This window comes from Mustela nivalis, assembly GCF_964662115.1.
Source record: "Mustela nivalis genome assembly, chromosome: 19".
Classification (NCBI taxonomy): domain Eukaryota; kingdom Metazoa; phylum Chordata; class Mammalia; order Carnivora; family Mustelidae; genus Mustela; species Mustela nivalis.
Genome location: NC_139038.1, coordinates 14437994 through 14462670, shown reverse-complemented (window position 1 = coordinate 14462670; position 24677 = coordinate 14437994). Strand labels below are relative to the sequence as shown.

At 48.3% G+C, this 24677-nt stretch overlaps 1 protein-coding gene across 5 annotated transcripts in view; it reads left to right on the top strand.

Annotated features, from left to right (window-relative positions):
• CALN1 (calneuron 1) overlaps positions 1 to 24677 on the top strand; it is a 477468-nt gene that overhangs the window by 245211 nt on the left and 207580 nt on the right. For all 5 annotated transcript variants that reach the window (XM_082714433.1, XM_082714437.1, XM_082714435.1 and 2 more), the window contains one exon: positions 186 to 329. In XM_082714433.1, the coding sequence (XP_082570559.1) occupies positions 186 to 329 (144 nt within the window). The remainder of the gene's footprint in view (positions 1 to 185; positions 330 to 24677) is intronic.

Genomic DNA, 24677 nt, shown 5'->3' with positions numbered 1-24677 from the left:
CCCCTTCCCCCTCTCCCCTGTCTTTCCTGAGTCCCTCCTCGGCCGCTCTTCTGTCCGATTAAGAGTCTCTGCCCTGCTCGTGTCTGTAAGGAAGCGTTGGGTGCGTCGGTGGAGGACCGCCGGTGACTTCAGGGCAGTGGGCCAAGCCGTGTGACCGTCTGACTTTCTCTGCTTTCTCTTTGCAGAGATCCGAGAGGCCTTTCGGGTTCTGGACCGCGATGGGAACGGCTTCATCTCCAAGCAGGAGCTGGGCATGGCCATGCGCTCGCTGGGGTACATGCCGAGCGAGGTGGAGCTGGCCATCATCATGCAGCGCCTGGACATGGACGGTGAGCGCGGGGGCGCGGGAGCGCGGCGTCCCCCAGACGAGCCCCGGCTTCTCAGCGGGGCCTTGGCGTCAAAGGGCCTTGCCCTTGCCGTCAGCATGCTTGGGGTCATGTCTTGGTTTACAGTGGAGGTGGCCTGGCCGGTGAAGGCCACCAGGGATCCTTCTGGTTCCCCTCCCCCTCTTGCACACAGCTTCCTGGGGATGGAACGCGCGCGCTGCAACACTCCCCCGTTCCCTCGGGGTGACTCAGTGGCTTTTAGCGTCTTCACTTGATCTGGGAAACCAACGCCCTAATCAATTATGGAACAGTGTCACCGCCCCAAAAAGAAACTCTGCCTCTTAGCTGCCACTTCTCATCCCCGTCTCCCCCAAGCCCCAGGCAACCGCTCATCTACTATCTGTCTCCTCTCTGGACATTTCCTATAAACGGAATCCTACGGCAGGAGTCCCTTGTGACGGGCTGCTTGGACTTAACATGTTTGCGAGTTTATCCGTTTTATAGCATGTATTTATTTGCACGTTGTTTCTTTAGGGCCAAATCATATGCCATTGTGTGCGTATAAAAACAGCTTCTTTTCTCTCTGTTTTACTTGCTGGGTTTCTATATACAACCTCACTGGGGAAAAGGGTTTCACTGTATTTTAAAAGTTCTGAAAAGGAACCCAGGACATCTTTAAGGTTCTTCCCTGTTGCAAAACACCAAGGCTGTCCCAAACCAGTTGTGACCTTCCCGACATTTAGATTTGGCCTTGGCAGAAGGTCCAAGAAAAAGCTTTCTTTGTTGTTTTTTGTTTTTCTAAGGCACTCTTCCCCCGCTCTGAAAAGCAGCTTGATCCCAGGCCTACGGGGTCCAGAGTGGTAGAGCACGAGTTGTACGAGGAAAAAGCAGGACGCAGAGTTATGGGGTCAGGGAGTCTCTTGGACAGAAAGACCGTGGTTGGGAGATGTTTGCTTGGCTGGGTGCTGCCTGGAGGAGGAGCCGGCTCTCTGGTGTTGTCTTGCCGGAGTTGCTGGAAGGATGCTAATCAGGGTGACCATATGGTGCATGCTGTCCCGTGCTGGCCTCCAAGTGCAGCTGTGGACGTTTATTTTCTGGTCCGGGAAAGGGGTGTTTCATCAGGGGTGTTCAGCGGCACGAGCTGTCCTGACAGCTCGAGTGACTGGGACTCACCGTGTCTCTGCCTGACGTGACCTTGCTTCACGCTTAGCTGCTTGCTTTAGATCCAGAGAGCTGCGGCGGAGCACACATCAGAGAGCGAATCTGTTCAACGCTGACCCCCGTCATCATTTTGGAGACACATTTCCAGAAAAAGTTTCCTCCTTAAAGTAATAGAAGTCGTAATCTAAACTTCCGTTTACGGGATGAGGACTCTGTGCTTTTGATTCCCTGCCCACAACTCGTATAAGGAAACCTCGCCGAATGGAGTTAGCAACTTTTAAGAGAAAGGGGCCCGCCCAGCTGCGGCTGGGACTCCTCTGAAATTGAAGGGTCTCCCTCCACGTCCATGGTGTGTCTCTGTGGCTTCCCTCCGTGGGTCTCCGCTCACAGGGAGTGTTTACATGTTGCAAATCCTCCCCGAGTCCATGAGGTCTCGGAGGCCCAGAGGCATCTCGTGTGTCCCTGATGTGCACGGGACCCATCAGGACCCGAGCAGAGCTCCAGGGAGGGGTTTTGTTCAAGAGCTTCCAAAGTTCTACCTGTTGATTTACAACGCGCCATCCTCCCTCTCCAAGCCAAAGGCAGAATGTACCAGACCTTAAAAGGACTCAGAAATTCTCTTGTAGGGGACTTCTACTCATTTCCTTAACAAAAGCTCAGCTTAAAAAAAAAAAAAAAAAAAAGGTGAGGTCATCACCAGCTTCACGGTGACGGTGACGCCATCAGGTAAAAACACATTTCTTTTGAAACGTAGCTTCTGGGTTTTTTTTTGTCACCGTTGCCTACAAAAGATTGATTTATTATGATTTTTTCAGTGTGTTATTGAGTCCTATAAAAGGTTTAATACGGAGCACATGAACACAGAGCTGCGATGTGTGTCGGAAGAATTGCGCTGCTGGTTTACGGATCGCCCGAGCGTGGCAGGGGCTCAGGGACAGATGCCCATTCTGAGGCTGAAATGTGTGTCTTCAAGAGTCCCGTGACTGGAGCAGCTAAGTGGCGTTTCTGGGATGCTGCGCTCGGATGTGGACGGGCCGTGTCTCCGTGTCTTTTGCTTAATGGGCTTTTTGAGCTTCTGTTAAAAAAAAAAAAAACAGGTCCTAATTATATCCTTCCTTTCTAGCTTCTGTAACCGGGGGTTCTCCGCACACATCCAGCCGTACTGAAGGAAGCCGTTCTTTGGCGTGAAACGTGTGGAGTGGCAGAAATGTTGGTGGGGACCCTGCCAAGAAATGGGGTGTTTGGTCTGGAGCTTGGCTTCTTAGCTGTGGGCTGATGGAGCCTCCGGGCCCCCAGAGCCTGGTGTCTGGAGGGTGGGGGCGGGGGGGCCGGGCCTCCACTCCCCCAGCTGTCTGTGATTAGGAGCAGGTCTGGCCCACACACCGACCTGCTCTTTCTGGCGTCCCTGCCGGTTTGCCCGACGGTGAGGTCATCTGGAAGAGCCCAGGCGTGTCTGTGCACACGGCGTTGACACACGAGGCTTTCATTAGGCGGTTCCTTGGGCGTGAGAGGCCTTGCCGGCTGGGTGTGTAATAGCGGCCCCTCGGATGAGGGAGCGCGGCGGGGTTTCTGGGACACGGAGCCTGCGGGAGGCGGGCAGCTCCAGTCTGTTTTCCGGAGGACGTGAGGGAGGGCAGGCTGCGGGGTCTGGGTCACTCTGTGGGTCTCTGGCCAGTTTGGCCCAAGTGCTGGAACTGTGCATGTGTGTGTGCGTGTGTGTGTGCGCGTGGACACACGCCTGTACGCCGTATGGGCAAATCTGCTCACAGTTCAATAAACAGAAAACCAGAGTTTGTGCCCAGCGCCCACTGCTTCCTCTTTGGCCTTTGACGGGCAGCGTGCTTTCCTGTGACTTGAACTCGGCTGCACACCCGCCCCCGTCCTCGTGCTGCGTCTCCCCTTCCCAGCCTCTGCAGCTGAGGTGACTTTGGCCCGAGCGCCAGGCGGGAGCCGGGAGGCCCCTTTCCTGGTGCCTTTCGCCGGGGTCTCCCGTCCGGCGCGGAGCCCGGAAGCCCGCAGCCCTCTCCGACGGGCTCACGGGGAATCGACTTCGCTCCGATGCATCTCGGTCCTAGTTTCGCGCCGTCCTTGGCGGGACAGGAAGACAGTCATGGTGCGGCTGTCTGTGAGGCTGACCCCTGCCAGGGAAGCGGTGAGAAAGGCGGCCTGCAAGGGACTGTGGGCTCTGCCGCGTCCCCTCTCCCCTGTGTTTCCCTCAGGAGCCCCGGGGCCCCTTGAACTGCCTCCTTCCCCCGGGGAATATGGCCTTGGGGTCTCCAAGACCCAACGGCTCTTTGTGACGGCTCTCCAGCTTTAAAGAGTGTCCCCGACCGCCCCACTGTGGCCCTCTGGGATGAATCTTGCCAGCTTTGCACATAGTTTCCTGAAACGGTCAACCCAGGAGACCTCAGCAGCTCATGGCCTCTGCGAGGGCCCCACTGCTCTCTGCCCGCACCAGCTCCCCTCGGGGCTCCCGCGCTTACCCAGCACAAGTCCCGCGTTGGAACAAAGGCAGACCCTGCCCTCTTCCTCCTCGAGTTCCTTTCTGCCCCTCCGGGGTGCAGAGTCTCGTGGAGTTCGGGCAGATGTGGGGTTTTGAGATGACTTCCTGTCTCGGAACGGGTTTGCGGCTTGATTTCAGGCCCATCTCTGTCCCGACATTGAACTGGACTCCGTTTAGTTCGGTTTTAAAAGGACTGATCTGGCGGCCACTGTGTGTGAACTCGCTTATTTCTGTGGTTAGCAAGATTCACTTCTGGGTGGTTATTTTATTTTATTATTTTTTAAGATTTTATTTATGTATTTGGCAGACAGAGATCACAAGCAGGCAGAGAGGCAGGCAGAGAGAGAGAGAGGGAAGCAGGCTCCCCGCGGAGCAGAGAGCCCGATGCGGGGCTCGATCCCAGGACACTGAGACCATGACCTGAGCCGAAGGCAGAGGCTTAACCCACTGAGCCACCCAGGTGCCCCTGGGTGGTTTTGCGACAAGCCGCCGAACCGCCAAGGACAAATTGGGACCAGGGTCACACGGGACGGTTAACTCAGAGGAGCGTTTGCGTCACCCATGTCCGCGCCCTCCCCGGGAGGCTCTGGGACGGTGTCCGTCTGTTCAGTGCGCGGGACGGCCGCCTTCTTTCCCACGTGGGGAGATGCTTGCCCAGGGGCCGCGGGCGTGAGGTGGCAGCGGTTGGAGCTTTCTAGCCAAAAGCAGAGGGTTCCACAGCTGGGGCACTTCGAACCACACCTGGGGGCGTGTTTAAAACAAACAGCACAGGTCCCACAGGGTGGGACCCAGAGGCTGGGGCCCAGAGCGACACTCTGACCAAGCCGTGGACAGCAGTGTGTCCAGGGACGTGACCGGGGGAGCTTTGGCGGAAAGAAAAATCCAGAGCTTGTGAGAAATCGTGAAGCCTGTGGATATTTGTGTGAACAAGAAGGTCTGGGTGTGAGGTTAGTGCCTCGAAGGCAGAAAAGGAGCTTTTTCGTTTGGGAGTTTGTTGAAGGAAGAGGACCGTCTGTGGTCAGTCCGCCCTTCCCAGCAGCCAGGAGCCGTCCCAGACAGAGCTCCCGACAGGGGCTCCGACCTTCCCCCTCCTCCGGCTCTGGGGCCTGCGGAATAGGCATTGCCTCGGAGTTTGCTTAAAATGCGGGATCCAGGTCCAACCCCGGTCTGCCCCTGCGGATTCTGAGCCCGCATTGTTTTTGTTTTTGTTTTTGTTTTTTTTTAGGATTTTATTTGTCAGAGAGAGAGCGAGCGAGCACAAGCAGGGGAGCGGCAGGCAGAGGGAGAAGCAGGCTCCCCGGTGTGCAGGGAGCCCGATGCGGGACTCCACCCTGGGATTCTGGGATCATGACCTGAGCCAGTTCTGAGCCTGCGTTTTAACAAAAGCCCCAGGGGGTCCACAGACACAGGGAAGCTTGAGGGGTGCTAGTGTAGGGCACACTTTGGGGAGGAAGAAGCCAACCCCACCGTGTTTCCTTGCTGGAGGGTCCCTGCGTGGAGTGCCGCCCCTCCCCGGTGTCCGGCCAGGAGCTCCGAGTACGGGGATTGACGTTCACAGTGCAGAGGTCTAGCCGGAGGCCGGTTCCAGAGACCGTACCCAAGTATTTGCATTTGTGAATAGGCATAAATAGTATCACACCATTACAGGTTTCAGTGTGAGTGAGTGAGTGATTGCTGGACGTGCTTTGATCTTGCGGTGCTAACGTCTTCACGGGGCGATGGTAATGATGACCCACATCTGTGCCACGCTCACAGTGTTAGCAAACCCCAGCGACAGCGGAAGGGCAGCGGAGCTCGCGAATGCACGCAGAGTCTCCCCCGTGGGCCCCACTCTGCTCCAGGCACTTTGTTTACTGACTGACTTGTCCCCATGTCCGCCCTGAGTCCTGAGCAGTCTCACGCTCCTTTTGTAGGGGACAGCAATGAACAACAGAGGTTTCACGTTCCTTTCCCAGTTCACGCTGCTAGGGCGACCCTACGAACCTAATATTGTAACCACATCTCTGTTTTTAGTATTATTTGTTAAAGCTGTGTTTGTTTATGTGACAGACAGAGATCACAAGTAGGCAGAGAGGCAGGCAGAGGGAGAGGGGGAGGCAGGCTCCCTGCTGAGCAGAGAGCCCGACTTGGGGCTCGATTCCGGAACCCTGAGATCATGACCTGAGCCGAAGGCAGAGGCTTTAACCTACTGAGCCTCCCAGGTGCCCCCCCCCCCAAAAAAACTTATCTAGTAGATACATTCTCTTTTTGTGATTTTAGAGGTACAGGTCACTTGGGGTGACAACGGGACATTGGAGCAGTGACAGAACAGGGCACACACAAACACGCACATATTCCATATAAAATACCCAAGTATTCTAAACGTGTACGTAAATATTTTGGTTTCCAGTTCCTGTTCCGAATCGTCTCCTGCTGTCACCTTCGGCGGGATGACAAACACCGCGCCTCCTTAGGTCACACTCGCAGAGGTCAGGCCTGGCCTAGAACAGAGTCTGTGAATTAAAGATGGTGCCTTTGGGTTTCCTGTTGCTTTAAGGAGGGGAGATCCTTTTCAGGCCCTCTTGGGATGTACAGCGGTGACGGATGTTCATGGAAACACCCACCGCAACGCTCCCGTCTCCTTCATAAATTCCTTCTCCTTCATTGACTCAGGAAAAGTCTACCGTCTTGGCCTCACCGACAGCTGGCCACGGTGAGCCCAGGTTTCCGCTAAGACTGAACCATTTGCACCACTTCTAGCTACTCAAGCCAGCGTTTATGAGAAAAGCAGTTGCTGGTGTGAGTCCCCACTTCAGTAAAAGCCGCCCCAGCCATTTTATATTCTTTCTCCCTGGACTCCGCAGGCTGCACCTGTCCCCTGGGGTTACGCTGTCACCTCTCTGTGCTCCCACAGCAGACTTGAAACTCCTGGGATGTGCTGATCGGACCGTACTCATGGGTGTGTCAAGGCAGGAACACGTGGCGGGAGTAGGTCCTGAGAAGCAGCAGCCCCTTTCAAGAAAGCCGCCTCGGCTTTCTCTTCCAGGTCTTCAGGCGGGTCGTGGCTGAGCTCAGGGAGAGGTCAGAGAGGACGTGGGGGAGACTCGGACATTCTGTGTTCTGAATCCACCCCGAGGTCTCCCTTCCACGGCGTAGCCCCGCTCCTTTCCAATCAGTGTGCTGAAGTTCACCTCAGAGACCTGGCAAGTCTGTGACCTCGACTTAGGATGCTGCAGACCCCACAGTTAAACTTGGGCCCCTCCCTGCATTGTAGAAAGCGAGTGATCATTTGGGGCCAACCTGACAACACCCTTGTCCTTGGACTGTGGCCAGAGCGGAGAGCGTCTCTTACTGATTCTCTCTTTATTTGTCTTGTCTTTTCCTTCCGTTTCTTTCATTTCTTTTCTTCCCTTTTCTCTCTATTTCCTTCTTTCATTTTAAAAGATTTTTTTTTTTAAAGATTTATTTATTTGACAGAGAGAAATCACAAGTAGACAGAGAGGCAGCCAGAGAGAGAGAGAGGGAAGCAGGCTCCCTGCTGAGCAGAGAGCCCGATGCAGGACTCGACCCCAGGACCCTGAGATCATGACCTGAGCCGAAGGCAGCGGCCTAATCCACTGAGCCACCCAGGCGCCCCATTTTAAAAGATTTTATTTATTTATGAGAGAGAGAAAGAGCAGGAGTTGGGGTAAGGGGAGAGGGAGATGCAGTTTCTCCGCTGAGCGGGGAGCCCAAAACTGGGCTCGATCCCAGGACCCTGGGATCATGACCTGAGCCGAAGGTCAATGTGTAACCCACTGAGCCACCCAGGCGCCCCTTGTTTTTTCTTTCAAGGGCACTCAGAGGCAGCTCTCGACCTTCCAGTCCTTGTAGTCATCATTGCCACTGTAAAGGTCAAACACGGGAGCTCCGTGGGTCTTCAAAAACCCTTGCTTTCGATAATTATTTTATCCAGAAGCAAGCACAGGAGACAGTCAATTATGACGCGAGGCATGCCACGGATACTAGCATCCGAATTTTCACTGGCCGGAAGGTCAGCGCTTCTGTTCTCCAAGAACAGAGATAAGCAAACCGCTTAGGAAGGTCGTTCGCTCCTGGTACCCCACACTGTGTCATGGAGACAGAAGCCATGTTTCCTAGAAACAAGAGTATCCCGTGGCACACGAGAGCCTGCCTACAGCCCTTCACACACAAGCAGCATTTCTCTCGGGCAAGGTTTACTGAAAGGAATACGTGGAGAGCCGGTCTCAGAACACCCTGACTGGTACTGAGTGTTATTCAACAAGTTCTTACTAATAGGATTGATTACTAATAGGATTGGTTCCTTTCCCTCTTCTGGTTTTATCTCCTTAGTGAGAGGACACATTTTCCAAAGGTTAGTTGGGTTTTTCCCTCGGTGGATTCCCTCATTTTGGGGGGTGGGTGGGATCTGTTTCGGGAAGGGAGAGGCTACTTCATGCTGCCGTAATAAATAATTCCCCCAAATACCGATGGCTTCATGTCACAACATAAAAGTTGTCACTCCTGGGGTATGACATGTCCCCTGTGGGTTGGCTGGGTGTGTTCTCTTTGTCCTCACTCAGGAGTCCTGGCCGAGCGAGGCTTCTGTCTGCTTCTCTGAGAGCTGTCGCCAGGGAAAGAGACCAATGGACCACACAGTGATCCCTGAAGTTCTGGGTCCCTTCTGGTCCTTTTCTCATTAACTAAAGCGTGTCGCATGTCTGTGCCTGATGATAGCGAGGGGTTTGGGGACGTATAGCCCAACTACATGCCCAGAAGGGAATGAACTGGAAATATTTTGCTGAATGGCACTCCCAGTGACCTAAGGACTTGGGGGTTTTTCTTTCTCTTTTCTTTTTTATCAGAATGTTACATTTATTGTGAAATTTTTATCTGGGGTGGGGGGACTTTTAGAGATTCTATAAATAGGGGCAGAAACAATTGTCATGGAGATATTTAGACATTCCTTCCAGAAGGATCAAGTAGACAAAACCAAGTAACAGCTTGAATGACACTGAATGTATCTGAATACAAGGAGGTTTGGTGTGCCTGTGTAATTCCAATTTTGTGCTCTAAAAAAGAGAATATCCTTCTTTCTTGAGCCATTCTTGAACCTTAACAAAACTTGGCTACGTGTTAGATCGAAGACAACCTAACTAAATTCCAAAGGACAGACATTATAGGCACATCCTTTGGCTACAATAAATCAGAAATCAGTAAAAGTTTGCATGAGAATGCCACCCGCTTGGCATCTAAAAATTAAAACCAAAACACTTTCAGTTTAATGAATAATTCCAAGAGTGGACTCTTGGGAAAAAAATGCAGTAAGTTGACAAATACGGCATGTTGAATGGAGAATTAAATAGAGCTGTCACTAAAATAAACGGGAAGTGAAAAAAATATGGGAGATTTAGAACAGAATACTTGAGGGGCATTGGAGTGGCTCAGTGGGTTAAGCATCTGCCTTCGCTCGGGTCGTGATGCTGGGGTGCTGGGATCGAGCCCCGCATCGGGCTCCCTGCTCAGCGGAGAGCCTGCTTCTCCCTCTCCCTCTGCTTGCCTTCTGTTTGTTCTATCTCTGTCTCTGTCCCATAAATAAGTAAAATATTTAAAAAATATTTGATAGAGTTTTGTAAAAGTACATTTGAACATCTACATGACATGGAGGTTTTCTGGGGAAATATACAGTAGGGAAATGGATTCAAACCCAAGTAAGTGGTCTAAATCGGGAGTCGCATACGTGTAGACTTCCCAGCCAAGGACAGCTTACAGCCCCGTCGTATTGGGCTCACACATCATTTTATAAAACAGAAAAATCTCCTATGAAAAATACGTACCTCTCTCTCCTCTTAAAATCTTGGAGCCTCAACAAGACTAGACCTGAACGCCTTCACTACAGTATTGGGGTGACGGGAGTAGCTGTCTCCTCCAGGCAGGCAGATGCCACAGTCTCCTCCCTTCCTTACTGTCTTACCCACGCCTGCCGCCTTCTGATGGACTAGCTTGGTCCCCGTGGACTTTGCAGGCTGGCACTCTGCCTGAATTTCAGACCAGGGAATGATGAGATTTTCCACTGCTATGGTGATTCATTCTTCCTTTCCTTCAGTTTTTTTTTTTTTTTAAGGTTTTAAATTATTTATTTGAAAGAGAGAGTGTGTACAAGCAGCAGGAGTGGCAGAAGGAGAGAGAACCCAGCAGATTCCCCACTGAGCAGGGAGCCCGACCCGGGGCTCGATCCCAGGACCCTGAGAGCATGACCTGAGCGGAAGGCAGAGGCTTAATGACTGAGCCACCCAGGCGCTCCCTCCTTTCCTTTAGTGTTAATTCCATGTTTTGGGGCTTGTTTTGTCTTTCTGTGTTTATTTCCTGTTTCGCTTTGTTGTCATTTCCAGCAACTTCAGTAGATTATTTTAATTCTTTGTGATTTAATAATTAAGGCAGCCAAGGCAGGAAATTTGCCACTGAGAAGAGCTTTGGGGACGTGTCGCGTGTTTGGGTGGTTTTCTTGTTCCGCGGTTTGCTTTATGATATTTTCTCGTGCATTTGCATCCTGACGGTTTCTCTGCGGATTTTTTTAAGCAAGTGTTTTATTATTTCCAGGACGCTGGAATTTTAAGTTTACGTTGAAATTTTCCGTTTTTATTGCATTGTGGAAAGTGAATATGACCTGCCTTTGGGGAGGACTTTCCTCGGAACCGAGAACTTGTGCTCTCGGGCCCGTATCGCCGCTGTGGTATGAGGCTTTCGCGTCCGCACAGCAGCTGTCTTCCTGCCACTGGCGCTGCCTCACCTGTGTCTTCGTTCTTTTATCGGCGATAAGTTTGATGTGTTCAATTCTCCCACTGCTGTTAACTTGCTTCCTTGGTTTACTTCCAATACTTTCTTAAAGATTTTATTTATTTATTTGACAGAGATCACCAGTAGGCAGAGAGGCAGGCAGAGAGAGAGGAGGAAGCAGGCTCCCAACCGAGCAGAGAGCCCGATGCGGGACTCGATCCCAGGATCATGACCTGAGCTGAAGGCAGAGGCTTTAACCCACTGAGCCCCCCAGGCACCGCCCAACAGTTTTTTAATTTTAATTTTCTGTGCTCTGTCTGCCCTCAGAGTAGTTTTTATCTTTTATCCTTGGAAATGTTCTTTAAACGCTTTTGAGTTAGACTTCTGCTTTCTGTTGATCTTTGCCACATGACGTTTTGTCCGTGTTTGGGTGACATTTACGGTCAAGTGTGTCCTACGGGGACGTTCGCTTCCAGGCAGCTTCTTCCAGAAACACAGCCCAGTGCACTTTTGGTGTGAAGTTTTCACACAGCATATGCCGTGCTGTTTTAACTTCTTAATTATTCTGAGAGCCTTTTTATGGGCAAGCTTAACCTTGTAAGAAACAACCCATCCTTTATTTCTAAACTTACGTTGGGTCTTAATTCTGTCATTCTGTGTTACACGTCCTATTTAATTTGTCTTTTTTAACTGCAATGCGTTTTTTAATTTTTATTTTTTTAAATTGAGGTGTAACTGATGTACCACATTATACTAGTTTCGCATGTACATCATGATCAATATTTGTATGTATCGTGAAATGATTACCGCGACCGATCTAGTTAATGTCCGTCGCCTTACAGAGGTACAGTTTTATTTTCTGGTGATCAGAACTTTAAAAATCTACTCTCTTGGAAACTTTAAACTATGGGGGCGTCTGAGTGGCTCAGTGGGTTAAAGTCTCTGCCTTCAGCTCAGGTCATGATCTCAGGGTCCTGGGATCGAGCCCCGCATCGGGCTCTCTGCTCGGCGGGGAGCCTGCTTCCTCCTCTCTCTCTCTGCCTGCCTCTCTGCCTACTTGTGATCTCTGTCTGTCAAATAAATAAATAAAATCTTAAAAAAAAACCTTTAAGCTATATAATGCAGTATTCCTAATTGTCATCATGCAGTGTATTGTATCCCCATGACTTACTTATTTTATAACTGAAACTGTGTACCTTTAACCCCTTCACCTATTTCACCCAGCTCCCCATCCTCACCTTTGACAACCACCAGTGAGTTAGCTGGATTGACTCTATATCCATCCATCCATCCATCCATCCGTTTATCTATCTCTCAATCCATCTATCTGTCTATCTGTCCATCTGTCTGTCCATCCATCCACACATACACAGCACATTAACTTTATCCTTTCACCCATTGGGTGGACATGTGAGTTGTTTCCGTGTCTTGACTATTGTCCATAAGGCTGCAGTGAACAAAGAGAATGTATCTCTTCAAGTTACTTTTTTTCATTTTCTTCAGATAAATACCCAGACGTGAGGTTGCTAAATCATATGGGAGCCCTATTTAAAATTTTCAAGGAGGGGCGTCTGGGTGAGTCAGTCTGTTAAGTGTCTGCCTTTGGCTCAGATCATGATCCCAGGGTCCTGGGATGGACCAGTATGTTGTGCTCCCTGCTCAGCGGGGAGCCTGCTTCTCTCTCTGCCTGCACTCCCCCTGCTTGGGCTCTCCCACTCTCACTCTCAAATAAACTCATTCATTCATTCATTCTTTAAATTTTTCGAGGAAACCCCATACTGTTTCCTATAGTGGCTGCCCCATTTACAAGACAGCTCATAGGACAAGAAGGTCCCTATCCTCGGTACCTCCAGCAACACTGTTGCCTTGTTGATAATAGCTCTGCTAGCAGGGGTGAGGCCTGCCTCCCTGTGCATTAGGCTTTTGCTGTTGAGGTGCATGAGTTCTTTTCTATATTTTGGATACTAACCCCTTATCAGATTTACGATTTGCAAATCTTTTCTCCCATTTGGCCCATTGCCTTTTCATTTGTGGATATAGTTTGCTGTGCACAGAGGGTTCTGTTTTGTTTTGTTTTGTTTTGTTTTCCTTCGGGTCATCTCCCAGGTGTGTGGGAGGCAGAGGTCTTCCTTTCCCGTCTTCGAGTGATGGCAGGGAAGGTGTGCTGAGCTTGTGTCTAACATCTGTTACAAATTAATAAGTCTTTTTTATGGAGGATGAGAAATTCAGTGTTTACCCCCTTTCTCTTTCTCTAGTCTTTGTTCATTTCAACATATGCTTATTATACCTGTACTCCCCCTCTTCATTTTACAATTTCCATTATTTTCACTTTTAAAGAGTATTATCCAATTTACAGCCATTTTGAAACAATTATTTTGCCTGTACACTTAGCTGATTTCAGGCCTTACCCCATCATATTTACCTTCTTCCCTATTTCTTTTTAAAAATTAATATACATCTGTTCTGACGTAAACTTTCCAAAAATCTCTATATTTACTTATTTTTTCTTCAGAAAGTTCACCTCAGCCCCGCATCTGCGCTTGTTAACTCTGAGGACATTTCTCCTGACACGAAGGACAGCTTGATTTCGGTACAGAGTTCTTGAATTTTGACCTTTTCAAGCCCAGGGATTTCCGCCTCGTTCTTTGGGGGTTTTACTGTCAGGAAGCTTGCGGCCACCCTCCTGTTCAGTCCTGGCCAACAGCCCACTCCGGGGTGATGTCACTGTTGTCACTGTACTCCCCCTGCTTGGGCTCTCCCACTCTCACTCTCAAATAAACTCATTCATTCATTCATTCTTTAAATTTTTCGAGGAAACCCTGTACTGTTTCCCATAGTGGCTGCCCCATTTACAAGACAGCTTATAGGACAAGAAGGTCCCTATCCTCTCACCATCCGTTGCCTTCCTGGGTGGTCACTGTTCCTGGTGGCTGGAGCGATGCTGGTCCCAGTTCCTCTGAGCCTTGTCATGGGACTCTCGCTGCCCATGTTCAGACTGAGGAAACATCTTTTTGGACCATTGTGTTTTCTGGTTTTGCTCCATAGAGGTTCATCTCTCTTCTAGCCTTAAGGGCAGGTTTGGTCCTGGGCCGTGATCTGCCCATGTTCCCTCATACGTGTCTGTTCTCCGTTTCTCGGCCTCCCTCTATCTGTCTCCCTCCCTCCCTCTCTCCCTACCCCTCCGTCCCCTCTCTCTTTCTTCACTGCTTCAAGGCTCTCCAGTGATCACCGATTTCCTCTCCGCAACCACGCGCTCTCCATCAGGGCAAATCTTTCCTCTCGAGCTTCTAGTTTGGATGGGGTCACATCCTGCCAGCCTTGTTGAGGAAGCAAACCGGGTATGTCCCAGACTTTCTCTGGTAAATCTGTTGGCCCCTGAGGTGGTCACGGAATTTTGGGACAATTGCTGGTGACTCTGGAACCACCGCACTCGCTCACGGGTCTCTTGGTTCTCCGAGTAGAGGCCGATCCAGCTCGGCCTGGGCTGACTCGGGGTCAGGCTGGACTAGGTTCCAGCAAAGATGAGCTCGGGATGGCAGCTGGTCCCCGGAATCTAAGCAAATGGAAGGGAAAGCTCTGTAGGTGTCTCTTTTGGTCCCACTATGCTTGAGGTCCCTGTAAGAAATGCTCCCTGTAATTTCTTGGTCTATAGTCAATGGGATCCGTGTTTTGTTTTGTTGTTGTTTTTGCTTATTTCAGTGGGCATAGCTGTTAGAACAAATAATGCTGGTAACCTCAGACATTTTTCTTCCTTGTGTCTGTTTTTAATGGAAACGTCCCCAGAGTGTGAACTTAAACTTGCAAATGACCTCGATCGCTGTTTGAGGTGGATGTTAGTTCATACCGTAAGGGAATAACCTATTCTCGGAGTTCTTTTTTTTTTTTCATTAAATCACTAACGACTATTCAGTAACTTTTCAGCATCTACTGAGGTCATCATATAGTTTTTATTATTTTGCCTGTTGGTGATATACACTATTTAATTGGCTTTACTAAAATTAAGAAAACTCCTGCCGTTCAGGGATGAGTCCTCCTTACCTAAAATGAGTTTCTCTCTCAGGATCCTATTGTGTTTGTCTAGCTGTGTTTTATTTTTTATTTAAGTTTTGCTTATACACCTATAAAAAATGATGGGTCCATTGCCTTTTCTTTCCATCTGGCAGGTTTTAATATCAGGGTTTTGCTGAACTTATAAAGGTATTTGGGGGTTTTCCATCTTTTTCTGCAGTAGAAGAGATGATACAATAATCAATTTTAAATATTTGAACACATTCCTGCAAAATCATGTAATCATAAAACAGTGTGGGGTGGTTCTTCCCCAGTACTGAGTTTCTATCATATGTCCTAACCTATCCAAATGATCCCTTTTCTGTAGTCAATTTAATTTTTTTTTCCCAGAAATTGCCCATTTCTTTTGGATTTCAAATACGTTAATATAAACGTCTGCTTTCATTCCTAATATTTTACTGTCCTTTAGTTCTGTAAATATATCATCTTGTGATGTCTAATTTTATATATGCTTCTCTTATTTCTTAATTTGATTTGCAGGTGATTCTCCTTGCAAATATATTTTTTCCCCAAGAATTCTTTTTTGTCACTGTCTTTTATATCTATCTATATATACCTATATAACAATGGACCAATTATTTACATATATATATTTTTAATATTTTATTTATTTATTTGACAGAGATCACAAGTAGGCAGAGAGAGAGGAGGAATCAGGCTCCCCAGGAGCAGAGAGCCCAATGTGGGGCTCGATCCCAGGACCCTGGGATCATGACCCAAAGCCGAAGGCAGAGGCTTTAACCCATTGAGCCACCCAGGCACCCCCAATTATTTATTTATATATATATATATATATATATATATATATATTTTTTTTTTTTTTTTTTTTTTTTTTTCTTTTGAGACAGCGAGAGCACATGAGAGCAAGGTGGAGAGGCAGAGGGAGAGAGAGACTATCAAGCAGATGCCACACTGAGTGTGGTGCCTGATGCGGGGCTCGATCTCACAACCCTGAGACCACGATCTGAACGGAAATTAAGAGCCCATTACTTAACTTACTGAGCCGAGACCACACATCACTGGTCTTGATTAGATTTAGTTCAGTTTTTGGTTGGGGGTTTTACATAGGGGATTTTAATTCTGTTAGTGGATTTTAGTTTAGTTGTATTTTTTACTCATTTCCCCTAGTTTCCTTTTCAATCTTGGCCAGCGCCATCAGATTTCTATTTTTTAATTGATGCATGATTCAGGCACTGCCCAATTCTTGAGTGTTCAGGTTGATGAGTTCTGACAGTTATCCACAGCAGTGTTAATGCACAGCCAGTGTAAGACTGGAACAAAAAAATTCCTTGACAAATAGTTTTTCCCACTTCTGTGATGTATACATTCATTTCTCTTTTTTTATTTTAAATTAACATACCATGTATTATTAGCCCCAGGGGTACAGGTCTGTGACTCATCAGGCTTACACAGTTCACAGCACTCACCATAGCACATCCCTTCCCCAGTGTCCGTCACCCCACCACCCTGTCCTACCCCCTGCCCTGGCAACCCTCCGTTGGTCTCCTGAGATTAAGAGTCTCTCATGGTTTCTCTGCCTCCCGATCCCACCTTGTTTCATTTTTCCTCCCCTTCCCCCAACGACTCCCCGGCCTGCCTCTCACCTTCGTCTTATCAGGGAGATCACAGGAGAATCGTCTTTCTCTGATGGACTCATTTCACTCAGCATGATGCCCTCTCGTTCCATGCACGTCACTGTCGCAGATGACAAGAGTCCGTTTGTTTTGACGGCTGCATAGTATTCCGTTGCGGGTACAGACCACGTCTTCTTCGTCCGTTCATCTGCGGACGCCGCCGGCCCGAGCCGCCGCTGCCCCGCGGCCTGTCCTCCCGCATGTGGCCGGTCCCGCCTCCCCGGACCCGCGGCTCTGGTTCTGTCCGGGCTCCGGGTGGGCTCGTCGGGGCGCGGGTCGGTCGGGGGAGCGCGGCTGTCCCCGACCCGACGTGGGCTCCGGGTCCGCCGTCCTGCCCGTCCTGCCCGTTTCTCGCCGTGTGTTGGTGAGCGACGCCCTAACCGTGATGAAGCCCAGGTTTCCACCTTCGTCCCTCGGCGTTGGCGCCTGGATTCGCGTCCGAAAAACACGCGTCTGCCTCCGCGTCCTAGAAATACTCGGCGGTTTCCTTCTCGAAGATTCGTGGTTCCGGAAGGCGCGGTAATTCCGTGCTGGGAGCCCGTGAGTGCGGGTTCCGCTGGCCTCGGGCACGTGTCCGCTTGTGCGCGCACCCGGTTGGGGAGACCGGGTTTCTCGCTGAGCTGGCCTGGAGCCGGGACTGGGCACTGACGGGCGTCGGCGGGTCCCGGCCGCCCTGCTCCGCTCTGTCGTCGGGTCCGGGCGCCTGCACGCGGACCCCGCGGCCGACCCATGCGCCTGGACCCGGCGGCCGACTCGTGTGCACGGACCCCGCGGCCAACCCGTGCGCACGGACCCCGCGGCCGACCCCCGCGGTCGACCCCCACGCCCCGACCCCCGCGCTCGACCCCCGCGCCCGGACCCCCGCGCTCGACTCCCGCGCCGGGACCCCGTGGCCGACCCCCGCGCCCGGACCCCGTGGCCGACCCCCGCGCCCGGACCCCCGTGCCCCGACCCCCGCGGCCGACCCCCGCGCTCGACCCCCGCGGCCGACCCCGCGACCCAACCCCCATGCCCGGACCCCGCGCCCCGACCCCCGGACCCCCGCGCCCGGACCCCCGCGCCCGGACCCCCGTGCCCCGACCCCGCGGCCGACCCCCGCGCACGGACCCCGCGCCCCGACCCCCGGACCCCCGCTCCCGGACCCCCGCGGCCGACCCCTGCGCCCCGACCCCGCGGCCGACTCCCGCGCACCAACCCCGCGGCCGACGCCCGTGGTTTCGGCTGTCTTGGCACCGGGCGGCGCAGCGGGAAGTATTTCCAGGACGGCGACGGGGTTCTGGGTCATCTGCGTCCCCACCCGGATCCCCAAATCTGCTTGTCAGGTCAGGTCGATCAAAACAGGCGGCGCCTGGGCGGCTCTGCCTTCGGCCCCGGTCATGATCCCAGGGTCCCGGGATCGAGCCCCGCCGCTGCCTGTGCTCAGCGCGGAGCCTGCTGCTCCCTTTCCCGCTCCCGGCCGTGTCCGTCTCTTCCTCTCTCTGTCCAGCACGTGAATGAACCCTTGAAAAACACCACAGGCGATCCGGGGTCTGTGTTCCCGTGAAATCTATGGGTACGTGTTGACAGGACGAACATCCTAACAATAGTGGGATTTCCAGTCTGCAAAGGGGGGGCTTTCCCTTTTTTTTTTTTTTAAGCTCCCAACGATGTTTTGTCAGTTTCTTTCTTTTTATTTTTTTAAAAGTTATTTATTTATTTATTTATTTATTTATTTATTTGTTTGTTTGTTTATTTGTCACCAGCAGAGAGAGTGATCACAAGTAGGCAGAGAGGCAGGCAGAGGGGAAGGAGGAGAGCCGGATGCGGGGCTCGATCCCAGGACCCTGAGATCACGACCTTAGCTGAAGGCAGAGGCTCAACCCACGGAGCCACCCAGGCGCCCCCTCTTTCTTGATCTTAGGGGAAATCTTCCACCACTTGGCATGTAGTTAGCTGTAGGCTCTTTCTTGGATGCTTTCATCCGATTGAGTAAGTTCCCTCTACTTGAGATTGCTAAAAGTTTCCTCTTGAATAGGTATTGAATTCTTTCAAATACTGTTTCTACATCTGTTAAAGTGATCATTTTCTCCTGATGTTCTCTCAGTGGGGTAAATTATACAGATAGAATTTCACGCATTCAACAAACCCCATAGTCCGGGAATTACATTATACTTTGTCATTTTGTATTTTTCCTTCTCAGACACTGCTGGACTTGATTTGCTAATTATTTTGTTAAGGATTGGTGCATCTGTGTTCATGAGGTATATTTGTCTGCAATTTTCTTACAGTGTCCTTGTCAGGATTTGGTCATCGGTGTATGCTGGCTTCATAAAATGAATTGGCAAGGGTTTTGTCCCCCCAGCTTCAATATTCTGAAGCAATTTGTATAAAATTGGCATTTTTCTTTCTTGAGTGTTTATTTGAAGCCATGTGGACCTGGAATTTTCTTTGTTAAAAGGAGTTTTTTCTCTGGCATTGTATCATGAAAATTTTCAATCATGCAGAAATGTTGAATGACATGAACACCTGTATACCCATTCATTGATCTTACGAGATAAATTTGCTTAATCACATACCTGTTCATCCTCGATGGGCAGCTTTTTATTATTAAGTACTTTCTTTGAAATCACAGAGCTATTTAGATTTTCTATTTCTTTTTGCATTCGTTTTTGTCACTTTTGTATTCTAAGAAATTTGTTCATTTTAGCAAATAGCCAAATTTATTGACAAAAGTTTTTCTTTACATTTCCAAATTACCCTGTTAATGTCTGCAGGATCTTTTATCTTTAATATTCTTAATTGCTCTTAGTCTGTTTTTTCTTGATGAACCTTATAAGAAGATTTTCTTTCTTTCTGTCTCTTCTTTTTTTTTTTTTTTTCAAAGATTTTATTTGTTTATTTGACAGAGAGAAATTACAAGTAGATGGAGAGGCAGGCAGAGAGAGAGAGAGGGAAGCAGGCTCTCCGCTGAGCAGGGAGCCCGATGCTGGACTCAATCCCAGGACCCTGAGATCATGACCTGAGCCGAAGGCAGCGGCTTAACCCACTGAGCCACCCAGGCGCCCTCTGTCTCTTCTTTTTAAAGATTTTATTTATTGAGAGAGAGAGTGTGAGAGAGAGAGCATGAGACAGAGAAGGGTCAGAGGGAGAAGCAGACTCCCCACTGAGCAGGGAGCCCGAAGCAGGACTCGGTCCTGGGACTCCAGGATCATGACCTGAGCCAAAGACAGTTGCTTAAAACTGAGACACCTAGGTGCCCATGAGGATTTTCTTAATATGTTTTAAAACTAACCTCGACTTTTGTAATTCTCTTATTTGTTTTTATTTTGTTGATTTCTGCTTTTGTTTTTAAATTATTTTTTTAAGTTACTTGGATTTAATTTGCACTTCCTGACTTGTTAGAATGAATGTTCAAATCATTGATTTTAAACTTCTATTCTAATAGAAGTATTTAAACCCTCAAAGCTTCAGCCACAATCTATAAATTCTTTAAAAAAAATATTACAGTATACATTATTGCATGGTCAGAAAATTGGGTCTGATTTGATAGACAAAAGAAGTGAGACAGACTAGCATTGATGGCTGACTTCCTTCCTGTGGTAAGGAAACATATACCCATTTTACAGATGAAAAAACCAAGTCTCCTGGCTCTCAAGGTGTTTCTCATTCCATAAATCACAATGTGTTGCTTTTCTCATTGTCAGTGTGTAGTATTTTCTAATGCCCTTGTGTGCTTTCCTTCCTCTCTCTTTCTTTCTTTTTTGCATTTTTCTTTACTTCAACATCCTGGGATGGTTAGAAATATCATGCTTAGTTTCTCAATGATAGAGATTTTATAGGAATCTTATCATTAAGTATCAAATAGGTATATTGTGGGTATCATTGCCATCAGAAGACATTGCTTGCGTGAATTTGATCCTTTGAAATTTACCATGTCTTATTTTGTGGCCCAGCCTTTGGTTCCTTGTGCTCTTGAATATGTATTTTGTATTGCTAGGTGTGGTATTCTATAAATGTCGGTTACTTTAAGCTGGTTGGTAGTGTTGTTCAGATCTTCTGTATCTTTTTTTTTTTTTTAAGATTTTATTTATTTCTTTGCAGAGACAGATCACAAGTAGGCAGAGAGGCAGGCAGAGAGATGGGGGGAAGCAGGCTCCCTGCCGAGCAGAGAGCCCAATGCGGGACTTGATCCCAGGACCCTGAGATCATGACCTGAGCCGAAGGCAGCGGCTTAACCCACTGAGCCACCCAGGTGCCCCAGATCTCCTGTATCTTTATTGAAATTTTTTCCTTTTATCAGTTACTGTCAGGATGTGTTAAATTCCCCAGTTATTGGGGTGCCTGTGTGGTTTAGTCTGTTGAGTGGCTGACTCTTGATTTCGGCTTAGGTCAGGGAATTCTAGAATCGAGCCCCACATCCCTCTCCATGTTCATGGGAGTCTGCTCATGGGAGTCTGCCCACCCCCCTACCTCTCTCTCCCTCTCTCTATTTTTCTCTCAAATGAATAAGTAAATCTTAAAAAATAAATTTCTCCACTTGAGCTCATCTATTTCTCCTTTTAGTTCTGCACCTTTTGTGTGGTGTATTTTGATGCACTTATGAGATGCACGCACACTAGAAATTGTGATGTCTTCTTTATCGTTTCCTTCATCCATTTCCTTATCAATCTTTATCATAATGGAATGTTTGATCCTACTGTTTGTCTCGAAGTCTACAGCTACAGTATATGGCCTACTTTCTCAGCTGTTTTACTTTCCACTTGTTACTTCCTTTATATTTATTATAAGCTGCAAAAATTGGGTCTTCCTTTTATCCAGTCAGCTAATTTTTTAAAATTAGTGTCTATTTATGATTAATATAATTATTGGGAAGGTTCTGTGTAAGTCTGTCATATTGATGCATGTTTCCTGTTAGAAACTCATACTCGGTGTTCTCTTTCTCCTTTCTTTCCATTTTTGCTTGAAAGGAGAGAGTTTAAGTCATTCTATTTTTTCATTATTTTCCTTCATGTATGTGTACTGAGTGGTCACTCGAGAAATTACGACATGCAATAACTTAGCACATTTTTCTTCAAATGATTTTAGGCGACTTCATGAACAACACAAAACCTTACAACACATAGATGTATGTTTATGTATTTTGCTCCTCCGTATTCTGTATTACATGTATCAACGTTTTACCTTTTCTGGGGCTCTTTCTTCCTTCTTGTGTATTTGAGCTTGCCTTTGGTTTAATTTCTTTTCAATGTTGCAGTATTCTGTTAGCATTTCTTTTGCTGCATTTCATTCGGAGAAGAACACTTTCAGCATTTCACTGACCAGTTTTCTTTCTTTTTTCATTTTTTATGGTGGTAAAACACATGTAACATAAAATTCACCATTTTAAGCACTTTAAAGTGTATAACGCACTGGCACAGAGTCCATTTATGGAATTATACAACCATCACCGCTGTGTTTTTCCAAAACTTTTCTGTCACTTTAAACAGAAACTCTCTAACTATTGAGCAGTAATTCCCCATCCCCCTGCTGGTACTCTGGGGTCTACTGTCTGTATGAATTTGCCTATTCTAGATACGTGCGGAATCATCAGTATTTGCCCCTTTGTGATCAACCTGTTTGAGTTACTTGAGGTTGATCAAGGTCCATCATGTGTTGGATCTTGTAGCAGGCATCAGAACTTTATTTCTTATTATGGCTGATTAATACTCTGTTGTATGTCTGTAGCCTATTTTTTTAACCCATTTGTCTCTCAATGGACATTTGAGTTCTATCTACCTTTGGCTACTGTGAATGTGCTGGAATGGACATCAACACATCAGTCTCTGAAGAAAATGTCTTTGTTCTATCTTCATATTTAGATGATGGGTAAAAGGTGGACCATTCTCGGTTAACAGTTTTGTGTTTCTTTGGGTGTTTAGAACATATCATTCTAGGGGCACCTGGGTGGCTCAGTGGGTTAAAGCCTCTGCTTTCAGCTCAGGTCATGATCCCAGGGTCCTGGGATCGAGCCCCACATTGGGCTCTCTGCTCAGCAGGGAGCCTGCTTCCTCCTCTCTCTCTGTCTGCCTCTCTGCCTACTTGTGATCTCTGTCTGTCAAAAAAAAAAAAGAACATATCATTCTAGTAGCTTTTGACCTCCGTTGTTCTCGATGAGACATCCGCAGTTGTTTCTGTCACTACCTTTTGTTATTTGCTGTGTCTTCTCCTTTGGCTGTTTTGAAGATTTTTTTTTTTTTTTTGCAAGTTTTTGACTGTTCGTGCTATGCCTGAGTATGGTTTTCTTTGCACTCAATATGCTTGATGTCTGTCAAGCTGCTTGGATCTGTGGGTTGATTTCTTTCATTAATTCTGGTGCACACACAACCATTATCTCTTAGAATGTTTCTTCTTTTTTTATTCCCTATCTTTTCTTCTGGCATTCCCAATGATACATTTGTTAGGCTATTTGATACTGTTCCTCAGATCTTCAATGCTGTGTTCTGATTTTTTTTTCCACTCCCATTTTTAATGCATGTGTGTTTCAGTAAACACTTTTTATTATTGGGTCTTTTTATTTGCTGTGTCTAGACTGCTTCATTCTATTCTTTTTTTAGAATTTTCTTTCTTTCTTTCTTTGGTGGGGCTGTGTTTACACATTGGGGAGAGGGGAAGATGGAGAGGGAGAGAGAGAATCTTAGGCGGGGTCCATGCTCAGTGTGGAGCCCAACACAGGGCTTGATCCTACAACACTGAGATCACAACCTGAGTGGAAATCAGGATTCAGTCACTTAACCAACTGAGCCATCCCAGTGCTCCTATTTTTAGCATTTCTTTCACTTCTTTTTTGTGGTTCCCACATTTCTGCTGAAATTTCCCATTTGTTCACATATTTTCTCTCTTTGCCACTAGATCTTTTCCCATACCTGTCATAGTTATTTTAAAGGCTGATCATGAGAACACCTCTTTGGGGTGCCTCTTGAATTTTCCTCTCTGGACTGTCAGTCATAGTTTCTTGCTTTCTCTCATAATTTTTATTGAATGCCAGATACTTGGTGTAAAAACAAACAGATAAACAAAAAACACCTGTAAGGCTGAAAATTTGCCCTCAGGAAATGGCAGGACTCTCCTTCTGCCGGAGATTACTGTCGGGAACTTAGTTCGCCTAATCTGCAGTGGAGCTGGACAGGACTTTGGTACAGCGTGGCTTAGATTTGGTTCATTGGGACTTCAAAGATTTCGAGAGAGGTGGAGGACTCTCTGTTCACCAGGGCTTGTGATCTGGGCACTGCCAAGATCTCTTGATGCCTCATAGCTGGGCTGCCAGCCTTCTGAAGGCTGCCAGCTCTTTGGACACTGGGGACTTTTCTCTGAAGTCCAGTTCCACCCCGAGTTTTTTTCCTGAGTGTTTCGGAGCTCTCTCTCCCTTCCGCCACCTGTTCCTGGTCCTTGGAGAACAGGTGCAGACGCTCCATGAAGCCTGGCTGGCCTCAGGGGTTTTTCTCAGGCCTCTTGCCCTACGCCAGCCTTTGGCCTACTCACTGCTTCCACTCAGCAAAGGTCCATGGAATGGAGTTGTGGCAGTGAATCTGTCCCAGGAGCCCGCATGTGATGTCCCGGGTGTGTTAAAAGTGAGGCTGATTCCTCCTTCATTCCACATCTGCCATGAATGAAGATAGCTGAGCGTCTCTTCTCTCCTAGGAAGGGCTCATCCCGTTCTGGAATTTAGTTCATTTATGTGTCTTTGATTCCTTAGCTCTCTGATGGGAGGGAGGGAGGGAGGATGGAAGGAAGGAAGCTGGTTTGTGACGGATCCTGCTATTCTCTGATTAGGGGAGGAAGTTGGTCTCTTGTGACTTTCTGCATTCCAGCCATAACGGCAATCTCCCAGCTTCTTTTCACTTGTCTTTCAGAGCCAATATGTTCTAGGAGTTTCTGAGAATATGAAGTGGACTCATTCTAATCTTTTCTTGTGGTTTCTGGTGTAAAATTTATTTCCCGAGTATGCTGTTCCCCACAGATTGCTTTTTCAATGAAAAATGCTCTCTTACATCCTACAGATATAACAAACAGTACCAGTGCTATAAATTTGGTCCTCCAGTGAGCAACGAAGGCTCATTTGGCAAATGAGAGGGTACTGGATTGCCCTTAGCCTGCAGGATCTGAGATCATGTCTCAGATCTACTCAGCAAGGCTCTCCTCTCATCCCCAGATGAGCCAGAACTCCTCCAGCAGACGGCTTCCCCGTTCCCGGTACCCCTGCCCTGCTTTCTG